This window comes from Schistocerca cancellata, chromosome 8 (assembly GCF_023864275.1).
Source record: "Schistocerca cancellata isolate TAMUIC-IGC-003103 chromosome 8, iqSchCanc2.1, whole genome shotgun sequence".
NCBI classification, from domain to species: domain Eukaryota; kingdom Metazoa; phylum Arthropoda; class Insecta; order Orthoptera; family Acrididae; genus Schistocerca; species Schistocerca cancellata.
Genome location: NC_064633.1, coordinates 521117089 through 521140527, shown reverse-complemented (window position 1 = coordinate 521140527; position 23439 = coordinate 521117089). Strand labels below are relative to the sequence as shown.

The following is a 23439-nucleotide window of genomic DNA, read 5'->3' as shown; positions in this document are numbered from 1 at the left end:
GTTTGGTTCGAGTCGTAAGCTTAGCAGGTAAGCTTAACAGGTAGCCATTGCTATGCGTCAGGCGCTCTGTCCGTATTTATACAGGTACCCTTCCTTTTTCACGTGCTTCGTCTGGTTTGAATAAATTGCTTATTTTGCTTTGATCTGATAAGTGCCGTTTTCTCTGTTATAGATGTTTACGTCACTCTAAACTGAAAATGCATTACTGTACTGTGTCATGCATTGTTTGTCGCATTGTGATAGTGCGTGTTTACGGCCTGTCGCCTCTCGCGGCATGGCTTGCTTTTGTGCGCGCTTCCGCCGCTTACAAAGAGAGAGAGAGAGAGAGAGAGAGAGAGAGAGAGAGAGAGAGGAATCGTCTCATTAGCGAAACAATGGCAAGCGACTGCTATTTGTTGTTACTTACACTGCTGCTTTCTTGGATAATGATCAACAAGAACCAAATAATAGATTGTGTATGATAGAACATGTTCTGAACGAGAGTTAGGCGAAAATTTTTCTCCATTTGAAAATCTTTGTGGCCGCTTATTTAGTACATCAAATTCTGCACAGAAATTAGTCATCTTAGATTTAAAAATCTAGTCAGTTGCCGTGCTTCATTTCTAACTGTATCACTATTAGGCATAAGAATAATACGAATATAAACATGACACAATACGTATATTCTTCCGCGTTTGCTGTTGTCACTCTAGTTTCATAGTTTATTAGGCAGACAGGATTTAAATGAGATAGCAGCAAACATGAAAGAATACATGGCAAAATGTTTATATTCGTATTATTCTTACGGTGATGAGAATACTGCATGTGATTCACATTTCATCAGGTTCCTATTAGCAACAATCTCTTCTCACAGGCAGGAAAAAATTCAGAACGTAGAGTTGGCCATATTGACAAACATCCCAAACAGTCTTGCCAGTCGGATTTTCATAGTATATTGAAATTCTGCTACATTCGAAGATGAACAATACGGAATTTGTATTTACTTCGTTGGGTAATGTATGAAAATGCACTGGTCGAAACTCGGGGCGGAGAAAAAAAAGCTCGTCTTCCACCTTTTTTTTTTTTTTAAATTTATTTAGTGACGCAGAGGTTTTGACGCCAGTATTTATCTTTGTGACTACAAAGCATGTCTGTGTAGCGCTACATATATTCGACAGCAGAATTTAGCTTTGGCGGCACCTACCAACATTTTTCAGAACTTCCTCTTGCTTTGCACTCGATTCTAAGCCGCAGGCGGTTTTTTGGATTACAAAAACCGGAAAAAAAGTGCGGCTTAGATTCGAGTAAATACGGTACTTCCTCCCTCAAAGCTACCCATTCTTCTTCTGCTGTATTTATTTCTCCCATTCCTGTCAATTGTTCCCTTATGCTCTCCCTGAAACACTGTACAACTTCTGGTTTTGTCAGTTTATCCAGGCCCTATCTCCTTAAATTCCCACCTTTTTGCAGTTTCTTCAGGTTTAATCTACAGTTCATAACCAATAGATTGTGGTCAGAGTCCACATCTGCCCCTGGAAATGTCTTACAATTTAAAATCTGGCTCCTAAATCTCTTGTCTTACCATTATGTAATCTATTTGATACCTTCTAGTATCTCCAGGCTTCCTCCGTGTATACAACCTTCTTTCATGATTCTTGAACCAAGTGTTAGCTATGATTAAGTTGTGCTCTGTGCAAAATTCTACCAGGCGGCTTCCTCTTTCATTTCTTACCCCCAATCCATATTCACCTACTATGTTTCCTTCTCTCCCTTTTCCTACTATCGAATTCCAGTCACCCATGACTATTAAAGTTTCGTCTCCCTTCACTATCTGAATAATTTCTTTTATTTCATCATCTTCGTCATCTGCAGAGCTAGTTGGCATATAAACTTTTACTACTGTAGTAGCCGTGGGCTTTGTGTCTATCTTGGCCACAATAATGCGTTCACTATGCTGTTTGTAGTAGCTTCCCTGCACTCCTATTTTTTTTATTCAGTATTAAACCTACTCCTGCATTACCCCTATTTGATTTTGTATTTATAACCCTGTATTCACCTGACCAGAAGTCTTGTCCCTCCTGCCACCGATCTTCACTAATTCCCATTGTGTCTAACTTTAACCTATCCATTTCCCTTTTTAAATTTTCTAACCGACCTGCCGGATTAATGGATCGACATTCCATGCTCCGATCCGTAGAACACCAGTTTTCTTTCCCCTGATAACGACGTCCTCTTGAGTAGTCCCCTCGCGGAGATCCGAATGGGGGACTATTTTACCTCCGGAATATTTTACCAAATAGGACGCCATCATCATTTAATCATACAGTAAAGCTGCACGCCCTCGGGAAAAATTATGGCTGTAGTTTCCCCTTGCTTTCAGCTGTTCGCAGTACCAGCACAGCAAGGCCGTTTTGGTTAGTGTTACAAGGCCAGATCAGTCAATCATCCAGACTGTTGCCCCTGCAACTACTGAAAAGGCTGCTGCTGCCCCCCTTCATGAACCACATGTTTGTCTGGCCTCTCAACAGATACCCTTCCATTGTGATTGCACCTACGGTATGGCTATCTGTATCGCTGAGGCACGCAAGCCTCCCCATCAACGGCAAGGTCCATGGTTCATGGGGGGGATAAAACTGTTAACTGCAACTAATGGCTAACAGCCCATACTTGGCAGCATAGGTGAATCACTAGAAATATTGTGAAGAAAGCACCAAAAAACACAGCATACCCCCACCTCCCCCAAAAAAAGCCTCCGAACTGTATGAAGTAAGAATTTTTGTTTAAACACATAATAAATTATAACAAATTAGGTAAGATATACTTTTTGTTATCTAGGGATATTGTGATGATATCCTCAAGGATATGATCGTGGCATAATGAACAAGAGTACGCAATACAGACTGTGATGAACAAAACCATTATAATCACCTGGTTTATAGCGTGTTGTGTTCATCTTTGGAATTCTATGTGGCATGGATTTGACAGCTCGTCATCAGATTTCTGGAGGCATATAGTACTAGATATCTATGCATAGATCATGCAATTTCCGTAAATTATGGGTTGGTAATTAGTGAGTACAAACAGGCACGCATCGGCATCCCATGTTCACATCAGGCAAGTGATCAAGACATCAATGTGAGCTCGCTATCATAGTCCTCAAAAGGTTCTGTCCTTTAGACATACACAGTGATCTTTCTGGAAGACGATGCCATTGAAGATGAGGAAGATATCAAACATGAGCTTCACAATAATGATCATGTAGTTCACAACTGCCTTGGTGCCTTATAATACTATTGCTGGTTTCATGTAAGCCTAGGTGAACATCCCCCATAACAGAATTCTGCTCTCACTGGTCTGTGCCTGTGGCATGGTCCTGTATCAAGCAGCCGTCCAACTGAATGATGACATACCTGGACTGATGTAACAACAAGTGGCATTCATCTGACATTTATCCATTGATCCACATGGACTCTCTGATCTCACACCCACTGTAATTGTAACTGATGTTTTTACACATAGGGTTGTCTGCTGTGGAGCTCCGTGTTCAACAGTGTATGCTCAACTGTGTGCTATTGAATGTATGTGCTTCACATGAGAACATATGTTATCTGATCTGTCACAGATATTTGTTTACCCTGCATAACAGAGTCGGAAAGCATTCCACCTTTGCGTACTGTGCTGTGATGTGAACCTTGTTCCCTACTGATACCTTCCAGTGTTCTCATGGTAGTGGCAACAACCAACCAACCAGCCTCACTGTTTCCAAGATGCTCCTTCGCAGGCTACAGCCATAACAATCTGCCTATTTTCTTAAGTCAGTTATGTCAATGGATTTTCCCCATTTTCATCCTGTATGATGGCTAGAAAGATTACAAATTTGTTTCTGCCCCGCTTATCTACTACTCTTACTGTGGCACTTGCCCACACCACTGCCAGGTGGCATTCAACCTCACAGTGATTGGTTGGTTTGTGGGATTAAAGGGACCAGACTGCTACGGTCATTGACCCCTTCAACCTCACAGTGGGCAGTGGTAGTAGTGTTTAGGTTCGTAGATAGAGTAGGATGTGCTTAGTGGGGGAACTGGGCAACTATTGCATGTGAGTCTTCGTCAGTGACATGAACCCACTGATAAGGACTTGGAAGTGGGAGTGGCATAGGTAGCAAATCGTAGCCTAGTCCTTTCACATCCTTATCCCATCATTATCACACGCATGCAGCTTTACTGAATGGTTAAATGATGATGGCATCTTCTTGGGTAAAATATTCCAGAGGTAAAATAATCCCCCATTCAGATCTCTGGGTGGGGACTACTCAGGAGGACATTGTTATCAGGAGAAAGAAAATTGGCACACTACAGATCGGAGTGTGGAATGTCAGATCCCTTAATCGGCCAGGTAGGTTAGAAAATTTAGAAAGGGAAATGGATAGGTTAAAGTTAGATATAGTGGGAATTAGTGAAGTTCATGGCAGGAGGAACAAGACCTCCGGTCAGGTGAACACAGCATTATAAATACAAAATCAAATAGGGGTAATGCAGGAGTAGGTTTAGTAATGAATAAAAAAAAGTAGGAGTGCAGGTAAGCTACTTCGAACAGCATAGTGAGTGCTTTATTGTAGCCAAGATAGACACAAGGCCACTCCTACCACAGCAGTACAAGTTTATATGCCAACTAGCTACACAGATGACGAAGAGATTGAAGAAATGTAATATGAGATAAAAGAAATAATTGAGATCGTGAAGGGAGGGAAAAATTTATAGTCATGGGGGACTGGAATTCGATAACAGGGGAAGGAAGAGGAGGAAAAGTAGTAGGTGAATGTGGGATGGGCATAAGGATTGAAAGAGGTAGCCGCCTGGTAGAATTTTGCACAGAGCATAACTTAACCATAGCTAACACGTGGTTTAAGAGTCATGAAAGAAGGTTGTATACGTAGAAGAGACATGGAGATACTGGAAAGTTTGAGATAGGTTATATAATGGTAAGGCAGAAATTTAGAAACCAGGTTTTAAACTGTAAGACATTTCCAGAGGCAGATGTGGACTCTGGCCACAATTCATTGGTTATTAACTGTAGACGAAAACTGAAGAAACTGCAAAGAGGTAGGAATTTAAGGAGATGGGACCTGGATAAACTGAAAGAATCAGAGGTTGTAGAGAGTTTTAGAGAGAGCTTTAGGGAATGATTGACAAGAACAGGGGAAAGAAATACGAGGACTATCCACAAAGTACATTACGTTTTGGAATTAAAAATAAATAAAGTATTGGAAATTTTTTTATTGTCTACAGATAAAAGCCACACTTAAATACTACTTTTCTACATAGTTGCCATTTAAATTAAGGCACTTATCGTAGCGATGGACAAGCTTGGAAATTCCTTCGTCGTAAAATTCGGCCGCCTGCGCCTTAAACCACGTTATTATCTCTTCTTAAATCTGTGCGTCATCATCAAAACGCTGCATAGCCAACCACTTCTTCATTGCTGGGAATAAGTGGAAGTCGCTTGGTGCCAGGTCGGGACTGTACGGCGGATGAGGAAACAACTCCCACTTAAAAGATTCGAGAACTTCACGAGTGGCATTTGCCAAGTGGGCCCGGGCGTTGTCATGAATCAGCAAGGTCTTTGAGCCCAACTTTCCCCTGCACTTGTTTTGTATTGCTCTTCTGAGGTTGTGCAGAGTTTGGCAATACCTTTGAGAGTTTATTGTAGTGCCTCTTTCTAGGAAATCCACAAAAATCACACCTTTTCTGTCCCAAAAGAGAGTCATTATGTGGTTGAAGGCACAGGCGGCCGAATTTTGCGATGAAGGAATTTCCAAGCTCGTCCGTCGCTACGATAAGTGCCATAATTTAAATGGCAACTATGTAGAAAAGTAGTATTTAAGTGTGGCTTTCATCTGTATATAATAAAAAAAAATTCCAATACTTTATTTTTAATTCAAAAACGCAATGTACTTTGTGGATAGCCCTCGTACTATAGAAGAAGAAAGGGTAGCTTTGAGAGATGAAATAGTGAAGGCAACAGAAGATCAATTAGGTAAAAGATGAGGGCTAGTGGAAGTCCTTGGGTAGCAGAAAATATATTGAATTTAATTGATGAAAGGAGAAAATATAAAAATACTGTAAATGAATCAGGCAAAAAGGAATACAAAGTCTCAAAAATGAGATCGACAGGACAAATGTAAGGATGTAGAAGCATGTCTCACTAGAGGTAAGACAAATGCTGCCTACAAGAAAACTGAAGAGACCTTTGGAGAAAAGAGAACCACTTGTATGAATATCAAGAGCTCAGTTATAAAACCAGTTCTACGCAAAGAAGGAAAAGCAGAAAGTTGGAAGGAGTATATAGAAGTTCTATGTAAGGGCGATGTACTTGAGGGCAATATTATGGAAATTGAAGAGGACATAGACGAAGATGAAATGGGAGATATGATATGACAGATCACTGAAAGACCTAAGTTGAAACAAGGCCCCGGGAGTAGGCAATATTCCATTAGAACTAGCGGTAGCATTGAGAGAGCCAGCCACGACAAAACTCTAGCATCTTGTGAGCAAGATGTATGAGATAGGTGAAATACCCTCAGACTTCAAGAAGAATATAATAATTCCAATCCCAAAAAAAAAGGCAGGCATTGACAGGTATGAAAGTTACTGAACTATCAGTTTAATAAGTCATGGCTGCAAAATACTAATACGAATTATTTACAGGAAATCTGGTAGAAGCCAACCTTGGGGAAGATCAGTTTGGATTCTGTAGAAATGTTGGAACACGTGGGGCAATACTTGATCCTATGACATATCTTTGAAGGTAGATTAAGGATAGGCAAACCTATGTTTCTTGGAGAAAGCTTTTGACATTGTTGACTGGAATACTCTCTTTCAAATTCTGAAGGTGGCAGGGGTCAGATACAGGGAGCAAAAGGCTATTTACAATCTTTACAGAAACCATATGGCAGTTATAAGAGTCGAGGGACGTGAAAGGGAAGCAGTGGTTGGGAGTGGTGGGGAGTGAGACATGGTTGTAACCTATCCCTGACGTTATTCAGTCTGTATTTTGAGCAAGAAGTAAATGAAATAAAAGAAAAATCTGGAGTAGGAATTAAAATCCATGGAGAAGAAATAAAAAGTTTGAAGTTTGCCGACAACATTGCAATTCTGTCAGAGACAGCAAAGGACCTGGAAGAGCAGTTGAATGGAATGGGCAGTGTCTTGAAAGGAGGATATAAGATAAACATAAAAAAAGCAAAATGAGGATAATGGAATGTAGTTGAACTGGGTCAGGTGTTGCTGAGGGAATTAGATTAGGAAACGAGACACTTAAAGTAGTAAAGGAGTTTTGCTATTTGGGGAGCAAGATAAATGAGGATAATGGAATGTAATAGAATTAAATTAGGTGATGCTGAGGGAATTAGATTAGGAAATGACACACTTAAAGTAGTAGATGAGTTTTACTGTTTGTGGAGCAAAATAACTGATGACAGTTGATGTGGAGAGGATCTTAAATGTAGATTGGCAATGGCAAGGATAGTGTTTCTGAAGAAGAGAAATTTGTTAACATTGAGTATAGATTTCAGGTTCAGGACGTCCCTAATGAAAGTATTTGTATGGAGTGTCCCTGTATGGAAGTGAAACATGTATGATAAGTAGTTTAGACAAGAAGAGAATAGAAGCGTTTGAAATATGGTGCTACAGAAGAATGCTGAAGATTGGATGGGTAAATCATGTAACTAATGAAGAGTTACTGAATAGAATTGGGGAGAAGAGGAATTTGTGGCACAACTTGACCAGAAGAAGGGATCAGTTGGTAGAGCATGTTCTGAGGCATCAAGCATCACCAATTTAGTATTTTAGGGCAGTGTGGAGGATAAAAATCATAGAGGGGACCAAGAGATGAATACAGTAAGCAGATTCAGAAGGATGTAGGTTGCAGTAGTTACTAGGAGATGAAGAAGCTTGCCCAAGATAGAGCAGCATGGGGAGCTGCATCAAACTAATCTCTGGACTGAAGACCACCAGAACAAAAACGTCAGAGGCAGGGCCACCTCCATTGTCAAAACACACTGCTGAGCACTACATGTTAGCGTTCAGTGCCTGCTTAACAACACATGCCATCTGGATCCATCCCAGCACCATCTTTTCTGAACCAGGCAGATGGGTTTTAGCCTTGAAATACTCGTATTCCGTAATCCTCCCAGTGACGATTTTCTAATAACCCACTGCACCAACACCCTCTAGCCAACAATCTCTCTTCTGTCCTATCATCCCCTCTCAGTCCACACCTCATGTCATTGTGCACTGTATGAACTCACCAGCTTCCAGCTCTCTTGTGTTGCTAATTTGTCCCATGCACCTGCTGCCTCTCCCACCTATCCCACGCTCTTGCTGACACCCTCTGAGCCAGTGGCTTCCCCTCCCCAACTCTTCCTCACACTTCGCACAAAGTTTATGTACTCTAGCTCGTTGAAGAATTCATTTGATAGCTAACAAATTATGTGTTCATTTTTGTGTTTCAACAGCTCTACATTTCTACTACCTATACTCCTTGTGTGATTTAACATTATGGTGAACTAACAAACATACATCTGATAAATGAATTATACGAGTAACATTCAACATTATGTGAGAATACACCTTCCCGGTGTTATAGAAATGACTGATAAAGAATGTCACAAAATCTGTTTCAGTAATTACAACAGAGTTGTAACTTACGGGATGTATCAAGAGTATGGCGGGCTATGGTGTGTTAAAATGTAGTTGTGATCAGTTTCTATTTTGTTTAGTCAATGGAATGCTAATTCTGAGGTCTGACTTCAGTAATCAAAACCTCAGGCTGGGCACAAGGTTATCAGAGCTCTGGCATGCCAAATGGATTACTAAATTTTTAACATCCATGGTTGCAGTTGAAAGACTTCCAGGTGTATTGTGGATAGCATTTCTCTTAGCCACACAAACTCCACATGTCACATGTAATCACACAAACTCCACATGTCACATGTAATAGATACTTGTTTGAAGGAGCCCATGAAGGATATCTTGATAATTTGCATTGCTACGGTGTATACATTGTTTGCTGATTCCTCAGTTGCATTTTATATAAAAAACTTTCAAATAGTGTTCTACTACTGCTTGTTGGGTGTTACTTTGTCAGGAACACTTCAAAAACTTTAAAATACAGTTTAGAACGACCTGCTTGTATTGCATAATAAGTTGAGAGGCAAGCCAGACCTGTATCACTCCTCTTGCCAAATTAAAGGCTGTTGTACTGGTACACTAGCCAGTCTCTGTCTGGCTTCTAGCAGTTCTACACACTTGCCTAGGCAAACAGTGAGTTGATTCTCCATCACCATTTCAGAAACACAATACGTAAACACTAAAGCACAAAAGCACATTTAACTGTCTTTACATATTCACAGACGGCGTATACAACTCTTGTCTCTTGCAGTAACTGAAGCTCATAGTGACAAGAGTGGCATCCAGTTCCAGAATTTAAAAAAGAAAAAACAAGATCCATGATAGTGCATGGGTAGTTTCCCATCACTGGTGAAGCATGCACCTCTATGGTTAGCTAGCTGGGATGATATAACCTTACAGATAAGTGTGTGCTATACCTCTGTGAGGTACAATGACTCAGTGCCTCTACTAAACTGAGACTGTCATAGGTCATGAGAGTGTCCTGGTCTGCTGTACCTGAGGCCAAGATTGGCCTTAGGTACAGCCCATCAGTCTATCATATATCAACAGCAACAACCAAATAAATTGTTGCATGTATCTGCCATATTGTCCTCAGTCTGCCTTCAAATGCCGTGGTGTGTAAAAAACAAAATGTTGGTTGCATTATATTCGGTTATTAACATTCTCTAGATGAGTACCATAACCTTTCAATAAATAGGTTTATTCTATTAAGTTAGTTTGTTTTATTATACAACAGAAACACACAGGATAGCACAAAAATGTAGCTGCTGGCTAACGATGGGCTTAGATTGCAACATTACTATAGGTAAATAAGTTGTACATTTGGTGAAATTACGGCTCATTCCAGTATTTTTCTCATTGTTACAACCAAAACGCATGCTTTGTTATGCAATAGTAATGTGTACTTTGGAATTTTTGTATAATGTCAGAAGATATTTATATAGTTACTGTTCTCCTTTTAGTTGTCGATGAACTGATTTGAAAAATTAGAAGTTCAGTTTTCTAGCTCCTCTGTGACTAAAAATTTGTTACATTTTGAACACCATTTATGTGCTATGCTGTGTGAATACTTGAAAGGACAGTCTGTTGATTTCAGGTTGCTGTAACAGATTCAGTCATCTTGATAGCGCAGTGTTATTTAAACTGTTTTCTTGATAAAAACACGTGCTGCAGTTTTTAAACATTGCTTTATGTTGTGGAAGGAAGTAATTAAACTGTATATTTTTATTTCCAGGTAGCACACTTGGTGGAATCACAGCCTATATTATGAGTAACAACTTCAAGCCTCTCCCACAAATATTAATGGAAGACCTTAGTGCTCAGCAGAAGGAAGAATTGGTTAGATCTGTTCGGGCTGTCATTAATGATATTAGAGTAGAAGATGCAATTATGCTTGCGACATTGATTGTCGGTAACAGAACTCTGTCAAAAACTGTTCTACAGTTGGTAGTAAATTTTCTGAGAACTCAGATGTAGAAGTAACTGGTCCAAGCTATCTTCGGTAGTGTCATTTTTCTGTTTAAAATCAAACAATATTATTGTCATACAATGTAGGCTTTCACAGCCAGTGTTGCCTTCAGTTAATACTTCTGGGCTGAGAGGCCGTGGTCAGTGTATAAAATTTCCATCTAACGTTTCGGCTCCATCTGCGGGCGACATCTTCTGAGGTCGTCCGGCTACTGCCACTGAGGCTCCAGGTACTCTCGCATTTACAGAGCGCATAGAGGGCACCACCATTCGTCACGTCAGCATCACGTGACGAATGGTGGTGCCCTCTATGTGCTCTATAAATGCGAGAGTACCTGCAGCCTCAGTGGCAGTAGCCGGACAACCTCAGAAGATGTCTCCGCAGATGGAGACGAAATGTTAGGTGGAAATTTTATACATCGACCATGGCCTTCCAGTCCGGATGTTTTAACTGAAGAATGTTATTGTCATTTTTGTGTGTAAATAATTTATATTTTTATTTAAAACAGTCACTAAATGATGTTTTTATCCATATCACCCATGGGAATTTACATTTTGAGAATACAGTGATTGTCTACTTTTCTTCAATAAAATAGTGGTGTCAGCATTTTTACAAAAGGCACAACCCAGTAATTTGATTGTGTTCATGCATCTTTTAGGAATTATTCTGTGTTGCATAGCTTTACCATATATAGAAATGTATTACTTTCATAGAATTTAATTTTTGTGTGATCAGTGTTACACCTATCAGGATGTGATGTGGACTGTAATAAGTACGACAAATGAGGTTGCTATAAAATTTATTTTCAGGATTAGCTAGGAAAATGAGCTAGCGTGTGATAGTTTTGTCTCTATATTTGATATAATATATCATCTAGTGCTGCAATATAAGATTAATATTGCCAGTACCACGGAAATAAATGAATCAAATTCAGAAATTAATTTGTCAGTCTCTAAAAACTCTGCTGCACACTAACTTTAAAGAATTTTATTCTGTGAACACTCTTCGTTAATTTGTATTGAAAGTTTCTTATCCAAATGGTAAGCAAAACATTATTTTGCTATTTACAGTGAGTGTTGAACATGATCCTTCATTACATTGTTGTTAATTATTCCACATCGACAACAGAGGGGACTTCTCAAAATATTCAAAAAGCCCAGTCCAAAAAGCGAAAGACGGAGACCTGAAATCCACAGAGGGTGTTGATTGTAAGTTGTAGGCATCATTTAAGAAGCAATTTTTCAAAAGTCCACCCCTAAGGGGGTGAAATAAGAGGATCAAATGTTTTTTGAAAATATGTTGCTATTCAGGCAATTTTGAAGCCAGGCCTATGAAAATTGGTATTTGGTTTCTCAGTCAAAAATAAAGAAATAATCATTTCAGCATTTTTGAAAATTTAGCCCTTTGGGTGTGAAATAAAGGGTGAAACATTTTTTTTAAACTACTGAAGTATTTGTATGAAAACTGGTATTTGTCTTCACAGTTACAAATAGAAAAACATGTATTTCAGAGTTTTTGGAAATTTAGCTGTATAAGGGAGTGAAATGGGATGAAAAGTTTTGTGAAATTATTTCGTTATGAAAACATTGTTTCTAAAGGTGACTATGTTGCTTCTTGCAGTTTGAATAAGTTGAGAGACTTTCTCCATATAGCATCAGGGAAATGCAGTAGATTCATATTTTCCAAAACTTTAAAATATGAGCGATTCATGACAAAATAAAAAATTTCCATATTTTTTTAAAAATTTGATGCTACTCTCTCTGTGTTCCTTTTACGCTTTAAAATTTGTATGAAATTCTGTTTGATTGCTGACAAAGAATCAAGTCTGGGAGACTATCTAGCTTGGCACAGTTTCTTCTGAGCCATCAAAACATATCTGTCAGTTGCAACAGTTTCATTTATTTGTTGCCATCAAACTGCAGAAGCGCTAAAGAAAATATAAATGCATTGTATCTTCTCATAAAACTGGAACCATTCAGTGGCAAATTTAAATTATGTATTGAACACTGTATAAACTCAGCATTTGGGAACCATTCAGTTATTCTTGATTGAATACGTGAGTGTTTGCTACTCGTAGACTCACCACCATCATATCCTTGACAAGTGCAGCTATCTGATTGTAAGTTCAGCTTATGTAAATCAGTTATTTCTTTTTAAGACATCACAGAATTCTAGAAACAATTCTTTTATTTCAAATTCATTTCTATCTGGTTTGCTTGGATCTATATATATATATATATATATATATATATATATATATATATATATATATATATATATATATATATATAAAAGAATTTCATATGATTTTGTATATGATTCATTTAGAAAATAATAATATAACTTGCTGATGATTCTTCCTTTGTCAAGAAAGCTTGTAAACTCTTTTGTTTTGTAAAAAAAATGGCGCCACAGAAGGGTAGTGAAAAAGATTGTCTCACGGTTTCGTTATTATGTGACCGTTCCGTATGCAACATATGCTCGAAAAAGGTAGCAAGAGGCATTCTGTGCATGGAATGTACGTGCTGGTATCACAATAAGTGTGTCAAAATTAATCTGAAATTCATAAACGATGAAGACCAGTGGCAGTGCCGTACATGTGTTGAACATTTAGCAGAAAACAATTGAACTAGCTGCAATACACTCTGGACACAAGGATCTCTTGAACAAACTCAAAATACTGAAGGACAAACTGTCTGCCGAGTACATAACTGTGAGCAATCTCGAGGTTCTGTTGGCGTCCCAGGAAGGGAGAAACAATGCTTTAAGGGAAGAACTGGCTGCGGCATGCTTGGAACATGAAGATATAAAGAAGAAAATGGCTACAGTGGATAGTGATCAACAAAGTACTCGTGTATTGTGTTCATGTGACTTGTGTGCTGGGAATACCAGAAATAACAAGCTTGTTAGATCTACTGGAAATAAGGAATGTGATTTTAGTGCTACAATCAATGGCTCCATTAATGATGTAAGCCTATGTAGCAACAGCAGTTCAAAAGGTAAAAAGCAACCAGGTCTAATACCAGGTAATACAATCATATGGCAGAAAACGACGCAAACACAACTTTCAAACCCATGTTTATCCTCCGATGATCCCCAAAACAAAATGGAAATGGTTACAAAATTCTGTGAAAGACAAAAAATGAGTGAAAAAAAGTTTAAGGCAATCATCTTGGGCGACAGCCAAGCCCGCAATATATCGAAATTTCTAAATGAAGGTGACCACATTCAAAGTTTTGGTTACGTCTATCCCCAAGCAAATGCAAGTGTTGTCATAAAAAACATTGATCAAAACTCTCCTAAAACATGCATCTCTGACATTGTAATTTCAGCAGGAACAAACGTCATCGCATGCAACAACAGCCTGAATCTACTAAAAACACTAAGAAACAAACTACCGTGCATTTCATCAAAGAAAGTATTCCTTGTTGACGTACCATTTAGACACGACCTTCCAAACAGGTCGTGTGTAAACAGAGATGTAACAAACACAAACTCACAAATCTATAAACTCTGTTCAAAATTTACAAATGTCATCGTAATTGAAGCTTGCAAATTTCGCAGAGAACACTACACACAACATGGGTTCCACTTGAACAACCTTGGCAGAAGAGAAATTGCAAATCAAATATCACAATCTGTAGAGCAAAAGAAAGGGCAAAGTGGTCCTATAATACCTCTTAGATTTAAGGAACAAAACATAACTAAAAAACCTTGCACCCAAATACAAAGCCAGTGTAAACCATACAGGTTACGCCAATGAGGGTAGGATGTTAAATCTAGAAATTTTTTATGGCCAAGCCCCCTACTTCCGCAGAGGCAACAAAAAGAGCCGTTGTGGTCCACATACATACAACTTCTCCATATACCACCAAAATGTGCAGTCAATAACAAACAAGCTTGCAGAAATCGAACTCCTATTCACAACAGACCTACAATATGTAAATGTCATTTGCATTACAGAACATTGGCTGAAACCAGACCAAATTAGTTAAGCTGACATACCTGGTCACACATTAGCTTCCCACTACTGCAGGAAAAGCCAGAATGGTAGAGGTGCTGTCATATTTATAAAAAAATTCCGTTAAAGTATAGAAGTTTTGACCAGTTTGACCACTTAAATAAAGAAAACGATTTTGAGGCAGCTGTAATCGAAATTCTAGAAGCAAATATAATCATAACATATATCTATTGTTCTCCAACAGGCAATGTGTGTGTCTTCCTAAAAAACCTTGAAAATTTCCTAAACAAAACAAAAAGGTACTAATTTTATGTGGTGATTTCAATGTTGATTTCCAGTCTACCGGGTGTGTGAAAGGATCCCTACTGAATCTCATTAACTCATTCAGTCTGAATCCCACAGTAACATTCCCCACAAGACAAAAACACCACCAAAACCACACTCGACCATGTATTTGTAAACTGTCCCTACCACAGAGTCGAACCTCTGGATACAGACTATAGTGATCACTGTGGCCAAGTCCTATACCTTACAAATGTTCTCCCCTTAGACTGCAACAACAAATACACAACTAAAGTAAGAAACTACAGCAATGAAAACATGAAAATCTTCAATGATTCCTTAGTTGCAGAAATGTGGAACAAAGTATATGAAGCAGATGCTGCAGACAACAAAATGGAATAATTTCTAAACACGATTCTGTATCACTTCAGTATTGCCTTTCCTCTTAAACTCAAATGCACACATCAAAAGAACCCAATAAGAAACCATGGATAACAACTGGTATAAAGATTTCCTGCAGAAGGAAGAGAGATCTGTTGAAGTATCTAAAAAGTAACAACACCATCCCCACCCCATCTGAAGAAAGATTCATCAAGCAATATGTCAAAATCCTTAAAGAAAGTCATAGTACTAGCAAAGCAAACAGCAAATGACAACTATGTGGCAACATCCTCAAACAAAACCAAGGCAATGTGGAATATTTTAAGGAACGAAACAAATCAACAGCCATGTAACCATGAAAACACTATCCTGATCCACAACAACACCAGAGTTACTAATCCACAGGAAATTGCAAATATCTTCAACAATTACTATGAAAATATTCTAAAAATCTGTTACAAAGCTTCAACAAACCCACACCCAACAGAAAAAGCAAAATAAGAACTACTGTAGAATCTATATTCTTCTGGGAAACTACTCCTGAAGAAATTGTACTAAGTGCAAAGTACCTTAAGAATAAATTCTCATCTGGAATCGATGACAGCCCACATTTTATCATAAAAAACTGCATAAACAAAATAGCTCTCCCACTCTCAAATGTGTACAACTCATCGTTGATGACAGGTACATTTCCAAAATTCATGAAAGTGGCTAAAGTCATCCCAGTCTTTAAGAAAGGTGAAAAACTCAATGCAGAAAATTACAGACCTGTATCGCTGTTACCTGTGTTTGGTAAACTTTTGGAGAGACTAGTTCACCAAAGACTAAAAAATTTTCATGATACGAACCAGATACTATCTGATGCCCAGCACAGTTCCAGAAAAAACAATACCACGACAACTTCCATATATGAGTATTTACACTACACCCTAGATGCTCTAGACAAAAAACAAAAAGCAGTTGGGATCTTCCTAGATCTGTCCAAGGCATTGGATGTCATAGACCACAAGATTCTTCTCAACAAACTGGAGTCATATGGCATCAGAGGCACCCCACTAAACTGGTTCAGCTCACCTGACAAATAGGAAACAAAAATTATCAATAAAATATAACAACCAAGGTCATATCAAAACATACTACTCTGACTATTGCAATATTACACAAGGTGTGCCCCAAGGCTCAATACTTGGACCAGTGCTCTTCCTTGTGTACATAAATGACCTACCGTCAAACATCAATGCCAGCACCAGTACACTCTTCGCAGATGGTGCCAGTATCCTCATAACAAACAAAAATGAACATGAACTCCAAGAAGCCATAAATGGAAATACAGACGAAAAGGTGATTGGTTTGAGAAAAACAAGCTCATAGTTAACACAAAGAAAACCAGTACCCAAACTTTCACCTAGGATCAAATAAAATTATGCCTGATATGAAATTACACGGTTCCCAAATATCCCCACATACAGAAACAAGATTTCTAGGTCTATGGATTCAGGATAATCTCAAATGGCAAACACACATTAATAAAACTAATAGTAAGCTAAACCAAGTGTGCTATGCCCTACGAATCCTTACATACTGCACAAGCCCAGAAACTGTTCACACAGCCTACTATGCACAATTCCACAGTGTAATGCAGCATGGTATTATATTCTTGGGAGACTCTACGCATAGCCCAAATTATTCTCCTCGCCCAAAAGAGAGCTATAAGAATAATGAACAAGGCAAAGCCGACTGATAGCTGCAGACCTCTCTTCCAAATGTTGCTAATCCTATCCCTTGGCAGCCTGTATATACTAGAAGTATGCAAATTTGTAAAAAGCAATATTACAAAATTTAATAAAAATGTAAATGTCCATGACTGTGGTACTAGACAGAAAATGGAACTCCATGTTTAAGAAATGTGCACCTCCGCCTTTAAAAACTCTCCCTTCAACAACGGCATTAAAATATACAATAGCCTGCCATCAGAAATAAAAAAAACAGTAAGTCCCTGACTATTTAATAAAAATTTAAAATCATTCCTACTTGATCATTGTTTCTACAGTGCAAATGAATTTCTGCTCCACATGGGTGGAAGGAAACATGAAACAAATTGCAGCAAAGAATTTTGTAAACAGTAAAACATTAATGCAAGTATGTGCAAAAATCTTTGATCTGCATCATCTGCTACTAAGGAAATTAATTGCAGAAAGAATATCCAACCAGGTACTATTGTGTATATGTGTTAGAGGAATATAGCACTAAAATACAAATATGTAACTGAGTATGTAATTTGTGAGTCCATAACTTCTCAGAAAATATGTATGTAAGCTTATGTTTGTGTAAACTTTTGGCATGTTACTTCATGCCAGCAAATTATCACGATGTCCAACATCAAATGTATGTTTGTGCATCACCATGTGCATGTCATGTACAGTATTGATTTGATTCAAAGGACAATAAACTGTTTGGAATATTGTGAGTACCGCAGAATGCAAGGCGTAGTGGGCATGCCTCTGATGGAAACAGACATTTTTATACTTTTGACAATAATGTGAATTTGTGTTCTGAAGTCGAGATTGTAAAGTCAGTGCGATTTAGAGGAGTGGGATGAAATGAAAAGAAAGTCATAGCAACAGGATGAATTTCATCAATTATTCAGTTCAACTGGAACCCACAAACTAAAAATTTCAGCCTAAAAAATGTACCCCTAGATGCAACAACTGCAGACAACAACAAGAGAAAATGAAGATAAGTAAAAAGTTTTTCTTTTGTCAATGTTATGCCTGTTGAAGCTTTCGAAACTTTTGCAGAGACAGAGAAATTTAATTGTGATGTGTGGGAGGGTAAGGTTGTAATTACAATGTGAGCGTCAGCTGGGATCTGTTGACTGACAAGGAAGTTTTGTCTGTTGCAAGAGAAGAAAGGACAATGATATGTGTATTTGAAGTTTATATATAAATGAAATTATAATCACTTGAAGAAAGAAGACTCAGAGCTCCCCAAAAAAGTCGTATCAACAGTGACAAGGTATTACCAACAATGATGGACCCGATGAATTGAAAGAGGGCTTTACAATGATGAAGGACACAAATAAGAAAAAAAGATAATTATAAACTATTTGTGAAATTCATTATTTTTTTGGTGGACTCGTGTGATTGCTAAGAAAATGAATAGAGGCGAGGGTGGAGGTGATGAAGTGAAAGCTGTAGGACCCAGCCTAGACATGTTTGAACCACGTGAAAGTGTAGTCAGCAGAGAAACAATTAAAATTGACATTATTCAGTTGATTTTGGCAAAACTGAGTGCAGTTAATTATCAGTTAACTTTGAAAATTCGGATTCAGCACCCTATAAAACATATAAGGTGATTCAAAAAGAAAGAATGTGCTTTGGTTGTTTATTACTGACAAACTATGAAAGATAGAAACACATTGCACATGTCACTCGATTGAGGAAGGCTCAAAGCTTTGTCAGCAGGTCACTGTTGAATTGAAAGGTTTAACAATTCAATTTCTCAGTTCTTGAAGAGTAGGTGCCATAGGTGAGGCAAAGACTGTGTCTTTTATGTACCCTCACAGAAACAAATCGTCTGGTGGCCTGTGAAACCAAAAACAATGAACAAGTTCTTGTTTCCTACCTCTTCCAGTCCAACATTGTGCGATGGTGATCTTGAGGTAATGCCGCACTTCAAGTTGAAAGTGATGCAAGCACCATAATGCAGAAAATGAAATCATTGGAATCTCCATGAACTTGAGGAAAGAACCAGTTTTGCAGCATGTCCATAGTCCAGGTACGGCATTCCTCTGCAAAAAAGGAAGGTGCATATACTTTGTGAACAGAAATGGCACAAAACACATTCACTTTTAATGAATTTCTTTCATATTTGATGATGATTCCATGATTTTGTGACCACTAAATTCTTATATTATGATGGTTTGCTTTACCCGATAGATGAAACATCGATTCGTCCAAAAACATGAGTCATTCGGGAAAAGTAGCCCCTCCCATATCCTGGAGAACTGAAATGCAAAATGCATACCTTCTGTTATGGTCGCTGGGATGCAATTACTACAGTAATTGCAACTCGTAAGGTTTCGTATGCAAGTGTAGTTTCAGAATACACAACAAAGTTATTTAGGAAGTTGAAGTTCCTGGCCTGCCCATCTTGTGGACTTCTGAGGGCTCCATGTGACTGCATTTTGGGTATGCTCAACATTTTCATCAGAATTTTTTATGCCAGTCATAAATCTGCTTGTGCAGAGGCGGCTTCTTGTTGGATCTTCAGCGGAACACACGTTCCATTTGAAAAATTGATTGACTTCGCACAAATTCCAACACATAAAATGATGTCCCTTGTAGTGTAGTCGCCATGTTGCTACATTCAAAAAGGAGTGCAGCTGTGTCAAAACTTTGAACTTTCCTCAATCCAGCGACATGCGCAATGTGCTTCTGTCTTTTGTAATTTGAATTTGCCTGTAATAAACAGCTGAAATCTGTTCTTTCTCTTTGAATCACTCGGTATCAGAATAGAAATCTTGTCAAAAAGACTGCTACAAGAATCACCATTTGTCTGGACTATGTGCACACCAGCACATGTGTTACTGTGACTGATGACCACAGTTTTTTTTATACAAGATGGTGTCAGTAACAGCAGTGTGTGATAGTTTCTCTCAAGAAAACAATAATTCTAAAGTAATCGTGTGTAATCTGTAATTCAAATGTGCAAAATGGTTTCAGACTTTGCTTAGAATAACAATTATGGATACATTCTGCGTGTGTGAGATACATTAATGCAAAAACTGTGTTTTCATGTGAATGTGATCAGGGAAGTTGTAACGGATTTAACGCTATGTTAGTCGCTTACGCTACCGGACGTAAAATTAATGTGTTACAAAGTGTGTTGTATGAATTGCAAAGTGCTAAAAAAACAATAAAAGTCCTAAAAGCAAAGCTTCATGAATGTGAATTGAATGGAGTATCATCACTTAACACAAACCCCGAAATCTGCAGCACATCTATTCTTCCTAAAACGAGTGTAATTTTTAAAAATACGAACTAAAAACAACTAAAATGATCGCTGTAGAAAATGGATACAATGCTCTGGAAATATGTGACGAAATAAAATCTTGTGGCGAGAGAGTGGAAGAAGTAAGTGTCGTGAGAACTGAAAGTAAACAAGCCTCCGAAAAGTTCGTTACACTTAACATACAAGCAACTGTTAACAAAAACATCGAGCGAAAACTTAACAACTCAGCCCATAATGTGCTCAAAACGCTAAAATCTGTTAATAATATAATACATAGAGACTGTGAAAAGAAAGAAGATCGTATAATAGACTGCAAAACTTCGGAAGACTTGAGCACAACAAATAATGCTTTTACTGTATATATACTTGCCGACAGTCTCGGAAAAAGACTGGCAGAAATCCTATATAACTCAGGATGCAGTGTTACTAGCGTAATAAAGCTTGATGCTCCACTGAAAGAGATCGTTATTAACTGCGAAAATCTGAGTTACAAGATCAAGAAAAATTATTGTGTTCTAATCCTAGGGGGCGGAGGAGACGTCCGCTGCAATGATGTATTATCAGCAAGACGAGCGCTAAGAGAGACGCTCGAAAAGCTCAAAAATGTACATGTGATGGTAACCAGCATTCCATACGATTTTTTTAAGGAAATCTCGTGTTAACGAAGAAATAAAAAAAACTAACAGACTGCTTCACAAAATAACAAAGTGCTATCCAAATTCAACATTTGTCCAGCTAGATTTCAGAAAACAACATTTCATAAACAGTGGAGATCTTCTAAATAGAGCAGGACAACTGTATGTCTGTGCTCAAGTTATGAAAACAATAAATAATCTCAATGATCAACACAAACTGCCTGGTATCCTCACCATAGCAGTAACTGAGCAAATGGAAATTTGCAAGGAAACGTCTAAGATGAGAGAGATACCTAACATATCGGTACCAGTATCTGAAGGAGTGGTAGAATATGGGGCACCAGCAGAAATGTCAGGAACATCCAACAAAGTTGAAGAGGAAACAATTTCTTCAGATGAGAAAGCCTACAAACCTAGTGTAAACTCGTGTGCACCTGAAACCTCCAAGGATGAAGCTGTCAGCACATTCAACACACTTGTAACTAGGACTGCAACCACACCAAAAGCCAAGAACCATTCTACTAGATCCAGAAACTCATCAGCTGCTCTGCAGACATCTCAAAGGAAGAGCCTCAGGATAAGAAGAGCTGCTGTGCGTAGTGACTATTTTTTATGGGATCTTCGCAATTTGAAGAAGAAGAAAAGGCAGAATATTTATAGTGTCAGTGGCAAGAAAGTACAAAGGTAAATAGTGCAGCAAATCCACTATATGAAACTTAAACAGTTGTATACCAAAATGTGCAGGGACTAGAAAGTAAATTAGCTGAAACAGAAGTTCTATTGACTGACTATCTAAAAGACATTAATGTACTATGCATAAGTGAGCACTGGGTAAAAGAAATACAAGTGTCTAGCATAATTATTCCAAATTTTGAAATGATTAGCAAATTTTGTAGAATCAACCATAAAGGGGATGGGACATGTATTTATGTTGGGACAGGGATAGAATCAAAAGAACTTAAATGTAAACTAAAATGCATAGAAAAAGATTTTGAATACAGTATATGTGAGCTAACCAAATTAAAAATTACTATTGTGTGTTTGTACCGATCACCATCAGGCAACTTTGCCATTTTTATGGAAAACCTTGAGGAACTACTGAATGAACTTAAACATAATGTAATTGTTCTTGGTTATTTTAATGTTAACTTTTAGAATGATTGTAGTAAACAACAGCAACTGTGCAATCTGTTTTCGTGTCATAATATGATGGCAACTGTAAATAAAGTTACCAGATACGGAAATATGTCTGAAACTATAATAGATCAAGTATTTATAAACAAGGACAAGTGTGAATATAACACTGAAGTAATTGACACTGGTTTTTCGGATCACAAGGGTATCGAATTGAGTTTAAATGTCACATCTTACAAAGACCCTGTTATCAATAACAATTACAGAGAAAGGATATTTATAAATGATGACAACATAAGAATTTTTAATTACATTCTGGAAAATAACAACTGGGGTAGTGAATCAAGTGGTGATGTCAACACAAAGTTTGACTCATTCCTTGAAAGCTACAAACACTGTTTTGATGTTGCCTTTCCTATAAAAAGAGTCAAACCTAAACATAAAACCAAAACATGGTTTACACAGGGGATTAGAAAGTCATCAGACACTCTCAGAAAGTTAAATAAATCAGCCAGGAAGAATGTAGCACTGAAAGCACATGTGAAATGTTACAGAAGCCTGTACAAGAAAGTAATAATTGCAGCTAAGAAGCTTGATAATGATTCATATATTGAGAAAGGTAACAACAAAATGAAGTCAACTTGGGAGGTAATAAATAAAAATATAGGTAGACACAAAAGAAAAGATAACAGCTTTGTCATTAAAAGTGGGGGTACAACTGTTAAGGAACCACTTCAGATTGCCAACATATTTTACAAACATTTCACAAATATAGCCATAAATTTAATTAAAACTAAAAGCAATTCCAACAGCAAGGTAAAAATCCCCATGAATGACATGACAATGTTCCTTTATCCAGTAACTGAATCAGAGGTACTAAATGCTATAAATAAGTTAAAAAATAAAATGTCATGTGGGTGTGATGGTATTCCTGACAAAGTCATTAAGCAAAGTGCAAGAAACATAGCCTCACTTCTCACTGAAATTATAAATGAATCTTTTAAGACAGGGGTGTTTCCATCAAAACTTATAATGTCAACTATAAAGCCACTTTACAAGAATGGTGATAAATAAGATGTTAGTAACTTCAGGCCTTTATCAATGTTGTCAGGTTTCTCAAAAATAATAGAAAGGATAATATATCATAGACTATGCAAATTTCTTATGAAGAATAGAATATTGGTTAATGCGCAAAATGGTTTCCGTAAAAATAAATCAACTGAAACAGCTTTCAATTTTTTGCAACTTGTTCTAAATTCCATAAATAGAAAGGAATTAAATTGTGGATTGTTTTTAGACTTATCAAAGGCCTTTGATGTCATCGACCATAAGTTACTGCTTAGGAGGTTATATGCCTATGGGATATGTGGAGTTGCCCACAAATGGTTTGAATCA

The 23439-nt window shown here is 37.8% G+C and overlaps 2 protein-coding genes across 3 annotated transcripts in view; both read left to right on the top strand.

Moving 5' to 3' along the window:
• Window positions 1-10862, top strand: part of LOC126094576 (protein C19orf12 homolog) — a 37027-nt gene extending 26165 nt beyond the window's left edge. Inside the window, exon 3 of one of the 2 annotated variants that reach the window (XM_049909043.1) lies at window positions 10405-10862. In XM_049909043.1, the coding sequence (XP_049765000.1) occupies window positions 10405-10646 (242 nt within the window). In that variant the 3' untranslated portion in view covers window positions 10647-10862. The remainder of the gene's footprint in view (window positions 1-10404) is intronic. The other variant, XM_049909042.1, reaches the window with a different exon arrangement.
• Window positions 10863-22155: 11293 nt separating this feature from the next.
• On the top strand, window positions 22156-23118 carry LOC126095664 (uncharacterized). Its single transcript, XM_049910421.1, has one exon. It carries the CDS (start codon window positions 22156-22158, stop codon window positions 23116-23118), a length of 963 nt encoding a protein of 320 aa, XP_049766378.1.
• Window positions 23119-23439: the final 321 nt, after the last annotated feature.